The following is a 6,898-nucleotide window of genomic DNA, read 5'->3' on the forward strand; positions in this document are numbered from 1 at the left end:
ATGTGCTAATTATAGATATGATAAACATGTGACATGTACACGTTTAAAATTCAGCTCTGTTATAGCTAGATTGCTAATACGCCTTAAATAAATAAATGGGATATAAAAAATAAATATTATTATATTATCATAATGTTCTTTTTTGCGCAGCCTGACGAACCTTTCAAAATCTTGAAAATCAAAATAAAAAGTGTTTCATGTTTGAATAGAAATGTGAAATGTTTATTCATTGTTTAATGGAAAAACAACACTCATTTAGAGCAAGTAAATAAATTGGAAAAAAGGCATTTGATTTTTCAAAGATCGATTTCCCAAAAATTTATTCTCTGGTAGCGATTAATCAGTGAATCGATCGCTACGCCGTTGTTGTTCGTTAAAATTAAGATGTTAGTATTGGGCCATAGTGGCCCAACACGGCTTTCGGACTAAGTACTAACTCCTTCACGGTCGGTTTTAGACTGAACTGTATTTCCTTAAATTTTACATTGCTTAGGTCACTTGGGTGTTTCTTGTTTCTCCATGTCAGCACAAAATGTGCGTTTGATTATACAGCGTTCGCATTATTTTGATTATACAGCATTCACACTATCGAGTCGGATCCTCCGCTGCGCCCCTTCCAGTTCGCGCAGTCGTTTCGTGTTTCTCCTCCAATGGTAGTAAATGATGGCGATCACCATCGCCACGATGAATGCCCCGTCTATGGAATATGATGCGACGTCGTGCATCGATATGGTATTCTCGATCTTATCGCTGCCGAACATTATACTTGTTTTTAATTGTCGCGTTTTCTTGGAACTCGTAATGTTCCCTACATTGTGGCGCATTTTATTGCATCGAGGAGGGTCTTAATCGCTGACCCAAGCACTCGAGCGTGTGAAACCACTTCGTTTGGAATTTCGGGTCTCGCTATTATCAGCGGAAATTTGCATTGTCAATTTTTTCATAGGGTCGTCACCCAATCTGATTTCGTGTACTTCCATTTTCTCCCCCCTTTGGGACGAGGGCGTAGTCTACCGTCCCAAATCATTTGGGGTGCTTGGGGAGGGGGATCGTCTTCTAGTTCGATTGCTTCGGCTTGAGATTGCTGTTCGTTATCAGCTGTGTTGTCATACTCTTCTATAATGGGTTGAATGGTGTGCTCCTCGACTGGTAGAGGAGCAAGTGTTCGCACGTTGCGTTTGTAAATTCCGGTAGCGGTTCGCACTACTGCCACTCGGACTACTCCATCATTTCCAGGGTGTATTTGTGTGACAATTCCCATAGGCCACCTTGCTACGGGAAGGTGATCGTCTCCGATCAATACGATTTGGCCTACCTTAACGTTGGCTTGTTGCTTGGTCCATTTTGCATAATCACGTAACTGGTGGAGATACTCGTCTCTCCATCTTCTCCAAAATTGTTCGAGCTGCGATTGTACTCGTTTCCATCTGGTTGTGAGATTGCTTCCATCCTCACTCTGCGTAGGGATGGGCACGGCTAGCATTGGGCGTGCTATCAAAAAATGACCGGGTGTGATCGCGGTCGGTGAATCTGGCGTCGTGTAAACAGGTGTGAGTGGTCGCGAATTCATTATTGCGGCCACTTGGTAGAACAGTGTCTGCAATTCCATGATGTTTAGCTGTGCTCCTCTGGCCGCTGCACTAAAGAGCCGCTTGGCTACCTTTATGTTCGCTTCCCAAAGTCCTCCAAAGCTGGGGCTTCGGGGTGGAATGAATGAAAATCTTATTCTGTGAGTTGCCGCAATATCAACTAATTTGTTTTGAAAAACTTCATTGTTATATATTCTTCGTAAACGATTGAGTTCTCTGCTGGCCCCGACAAAGTTCCGCCCATTGTCGGAGTAAATAACCTCGGGTATTCCCCTCACTGATGTGAAACGGAGAAGTGCTGATATGAACGCTGCCGTCGACTGATCTTCGACGACTTCTAGGTGAACTGCTTTGGTCGCAAAACATATGAAGATGCAAGCATATGCTGTGGTCTTGCATTTCGATTTTTGATTGAGATATACTTCGAATGGCCCACATAAGTCCACTCCCGTGTGAGTGAACGCTACTGATTCATTTACCCTGGGCGAGGGCAGTTGTCCCATTCGTTGCTGTAAACGTCTGGGCCGCGCTTTGGCACATAAGATGCATCGTTGAGTGACTCCTTGTACGGTCCTTCGGAGATCCCTCATCCAAAATCTTTGTCGAAATTCGTTTATTACCAGATCTGTTCCGGCGTGAAATCTATCCTCATGTATTTTTTGAATTATTACCCTCGAAAATGGGTGCGATTTGGGAATCAATATTGGATTCTTTTGTGAGATGGGCATTTCTGCATTGTGGAGTCTCCCTGTGACATGTATGACTCCATTTCTGACGATTGCGTTGAGATGCTGGAAAGGTCCTTTCGTAGGCACCTTCCCAGTTTTTCGTAATTCCGCTACTTCATTTGGATAAATAGTGGCTTGCATAATTCGGACTACGAGTGTTAGTCCTTCATTCAATTCAGTGGTGGTGAGTGGGCCCGATCTCTTTTCGTTTCTGATGCCTGTGTCTTTATTGACCTTCTTCATATTGTTTATGGCTCTACACAGCCATGCAAAGTGTCTTACTGTTTTGTCATGAGTGTGATGGTGCGGGTATTTTGCGATTAAGTCTTCGCATGCCTTTCCTGTTGCTGCTACCAATCGTGTTATTGGTTCTTTAATCTCTTCCTGTTCTGCAGCAGCAGTGTATTCGTAGCCGCTCTGCAGATAATATTGTCTTCTTCGTATACATTCCGGTCCGTGTAACCAAAATTCTAGTTTTGCTTCGCGTAATTTTCTGACTGGAATTCCTCTCGAAACCATATCAGCTGGATTTTCTTTCGTAGATATATATTTCCAATGCTCTGGATTCGTGGTGGAGTGTATCTTCTGCACTCTATTTCTAATGAAGGTTCCCCAACGTGTATTTGAAGATTTGATCCAACTTAGCGCTACTTGTGAATCACTGTAGTAATATTCCGACGAGATTCGACCGGCCAGAATGCTCTTTATTTTAGCAGTTAGTTCTGCTAGAAGTGCCGCCGCCAAGAGTTCCAGACGGGGCAGAGTGACCTTCTTCAAAGGCGCCACTCTCGATTTCGAACATAAGAGATTCGTACTCTCTTCTCCTTTTAAGTTGATTGCATGTAAGTAAATGACGCATCCATAAGCCTTTTCGGAGGCGTCACTGAATCCGTGTAAATCTAGTGCGATCGTATGACTCGGAGTCGACATCCGAGGTATTTCTATCTTGCTGAGCTCCACTAATGAAGCTTCGAACTTCTTCCATGAGCTTAGTGCTTGATCTGGAACATCATCGTCCCAGCTGACGTTATAAGTCCACAATTCTTGCATCAATATTTTAGCTGTAATGATTACAGGTTGTATCAATCCGATTGGGTCATACAGTCTCAAAATCTTCGAGACCATCTGTCGCTTTGTGAGCGCTTCGTATGTTTCACCTATGTTTTTCGTACTGATGAACTGGAACACGTCTGTTTTGGGGTTCCAGGCTATCCCCAATGTCTTTATGACCTCTTGGTCACCAACTTGGATCAATGGTTCCAAGTCTTTCTCTGGAATTCCTTCCAGTACGCTTGCGTTGTTTGATGCCCACTTTCGAAGTGGAAATCCATGAAGTGACAATGCATGCTCTATTTCTCGTTTCGTCTCCGTCAGTTCATCTGCGTTGGACGCTCCAATCATTAGATTGTCAACATAGAACGATCGTTGAATGGTGTCGGCAATTCTCGGATTTACCGACCGATAATCTTCAGCTGCTTCGTGTAGTGCCCTACAGGCCAAGAATGATGAAGACGCTTCACCATATGTGACAGTCGTCAGTCTATACGCTTTCAATTGATCATTGGGGCTGTCGCGCCACAAAATACATTGTAACCAAGTGTCTGTGTATGCGATGTGAATTTGTCTGTACATCTTTGCAATATCTGCTACTAGCACGTCGTTGTGCGTCTTGAAATCAATTAGCAGATCAAATAAGTCCTTTTGAATGGTTGGTCCCACGATTTGTATATCGTTCAGGGATACTCCGGTTGACGTCTTTGCACTTGCGTCGAACACCACCCTAACCTTGGTGGATGTTGAATCTGGTTTCACCACACACGAGTGAGGGATGAAATACTTTACTTTGTGAAAGTCTTCTGTGGTGACTGGTACCATATGTCCCAGTGTTTCATATTCATTCATGAATGCCCTGTACTCTTTGTACAGGTCTGCATTCCGCTTGAGCCTTTGCTCAAGCGATGTGAATCTTCTATATGCTTGTTGATAAGAGTCGCCTAACGATGACGGCTCCCCCCGTAGGGGCATTCGTGTAATGTATCTCCCGTCGGGAGCGATCTCTAACGTTGTGCGGAAGTGACTTTCCGCCTCGCATTCGTCATGTTGCTTTGGTTCCCAGTCTTGAAAGCACGCTTCTTCAAGACGCCAAAACTTCTCTATGAGTTTGGCCATTTCGTCCTGTGGGAATTCGAATTCATTTCTGCTACACCTTGTAGCAGACAATACAGTGGTTGATGGGCTGCTGTGACGTAGCGTCCCACATACAATCCAGCCCAAGCTGGACTCTTGATACGTAAGACCGTTGGCTACGCTAAGCCGGCCTGGCATTAGAATTTTGAAAAATATTCTCGCTCCGAGGAGAATGTCGATTTCATTCGATCTGTAAAACTGGGGATCGGCAAGGTGCAATTGTTCTGGTATCCGTATACCCTTTTCATCAATAGCTGTGCTTGGTTGATCGTCCAATATCTTTGGCACTATGATCAATTCTAAACTTTCATTGTAGTTGCTTGCGTGAGAGGCTATCACAGTTTTGATACCCCTTTTAACATGTGCTTGTCCGCTAACTCCTTTAATGGTTACGTTTACCGAGTGTTGCGGAATTCCTAGGCTTCGAGCAGCCTTTTCTGTGATTGTTTCTACTTGACTCCCTGAATCAAGTAGACATCGAAGAGGGTGCCATTTCTGCTCACCCTTAACATGAATTATGGCTGTGCCCAGAAAGACGTATTCTTCCTGAGCTAGTCATTTCGTTGAACTTGCTTGTGCTTGATTGACATCCTTCTCGGGATGCAATTGTTGGATCTCGTCCCCCTTGGGAGAGTCTCCACGATGAAGTAGTGTATGATGCTTCGTGCTGCATATTTGGCATTTCCGTTGTGATTTGCACTCCTTCGTTGAGTGCCCAGGTATGAGGCAATTAAAGCAGTGCCTCCCTGCTTTGATAGTTTCCCATCGTTCTGGGATGCTCATTTTCGTGAATTTAGGACACGTAAATGCTGTGTGTCCTTCATTGTGACAAACGTAGCACCGCTGTGCTTCCCTTTTGTCTTTGGTGGTCGCAGCTTTGCCTTCGATTGCTGCTACGACTTTCGGCTGGGGTCGATGACTAGAGTGTGCCGTTTCGGCAGCCACTTTGCAAGTCATCTGGTTAGCCAGCCGCTCTAATTCTATTTTGAATTCGCTCCAAACATAAATGCGCTGGAGGTCCAACTTTTCTTCAATCTTAGAAAGTGTTGATTCATCCAATCGTTCTTTCACTAAGCATATTAGTAACCCATTGGCGATGCAATCTGGTTCGCCAGGTTGTTCATTTGCTATTTGTCGAGTGGCGGACAATAGTGTATCGACAGCGTCGATCAGTCCTAGTATCGCTCTTTGCGATGCCTTATGTATCCTTTTAATTTTCAGCAGAGTGTAAAAGTAACCTTCATATGCGATTCGTTTCTTGTAGAATCTTGCTTCCAGTTTGGCCCAGGCTTCAGTGAAAGGCACTCCTGAATTCTCGAGTGCTTCGCAGGAGTTACGAGCGGGCTCGTATTCTAAACATTTCGCCAGGAAAGCGTATTTGCTTGCATCCTCGTTTAGGGTCGCAATCCGCTTCTCAAAGCGGGCTTTAAACGATAGCCACTCGGTGGCTGACCCACGGAACTTCGGGAGCTCCAATCGGGGTAAATAATCGGCCTTGCTATTGCCGGTGATCATTGTTTGATCCAGTACTTGCCTTGAACCTTCATCCTGACTCGGTTCATTCGTCTGTGATTGCGCATGCCGTATTCTCTTTGCCAAACTGGCTCTGGACTTGATATATGCGGGGAGGAGAGCATCCCGTCTCTTGGAGGGCCCCGTTTGGCCCTCAATTTTCAGTATCACTGCACAAGCTTGATCGTACAAGCTTGTTAGTACTTCTTGTTGCACTAGTAATGTTTCGACTTCGTCGTCGTCTTCTGCTAATTTGCATGCGTCTTTGATAATCGGAGCAATGCTTTGCTCCAGTGCCGTTAGCTGCTTTTTCCAGCTTTCAACGGCATCGTCCTCGTTTGTCGTCATGTTTATTTGATTTGATAATTACTAACCGCTTTACTTGTTTGATTGACTCAAATACTTAGCTGGGTCATTGATTATGCTCCAGTCTAAATAGTCGGCTATGGCTTCGGCCGATCTATTTAGTTCAGTGGTAAATCTGCTTTCGTATCTTGTTTATAACCGCGGCTCCTGCCGCCAAGTTGAACATGTGCGATATTATCAGTTTTATCGCTGCAGCTTCTTCCCGCGTACGACGCGGGTCCTGTTTCAAATTCTCCTCCGTATCCCTCATATACATGTAGCACATGGAATACAGTAGGTCGTTGGAATGTCGAGAATTCATCTTTACAAATTTTTCACATCAGTCACAATAATTCGTGTTTATCACACATCTTCCACGCAGTTGCACACCGTGCTTCGCTCACGGGCGAAGTTTACTTATTGATCACACAGTCACGCAGTGTCATGTTATGATTCGCGCGAATGGGAAATTCACGTTGTCAATTTTCAGCCACACAGTGGCGCATTGTAATAACTATGCAGTGGCGCAGCATACTT

At 44.5% G+C, this 6,898-nt stretch overlaps 1 protein-coding gene across 1 annotated transcript; it reads right to left on the reverse strand.

Moving 5' to 3' along the window:
- Positions 1-940: 940 nt before the first annotated feature.
- On the reverse strand, positions 941-4,486 carry LOC129773566 (uncharacterized). The gene has a single exon (XM_055777179.1). It carries the CDS (start codon positions 4,484-4,486, stop codon positions 941-943), a length of 3,546 nt encoding a protein of 1,181 aa, XP_055633154.1.
- Positions 4,487-6,898: the final 2,412 nt, after the last annotated feature.

The sequence above is a fragment of the Toxorhynchites rutilus genome, chromosome 3 (assembly GCF_029784135.1).
Source record: "Toxorhynchites rutilus septentrionalis strain SRP chromosome 3, ASM2978413v1, whole genome shotgun sequence".
Classification (NCBI taxonomy): domain Eukaryota; kingdom Metazoa; phylum Arthropoda; class Insecta; order Diptera; family Culicidae; genus Toxorhynchites; species Toxorhynchites rutilus.

Bases quoted from the DNA above. Each gene is read 5' to 3' on its own strand.
- LOC129773566 (XM_055777179.1), bottom strand. From the start codon at position 4,486: ATGGCCAAACTCATAGAGAAGTTTTGGCGTCTTGAAGAAGCGTGCTTT.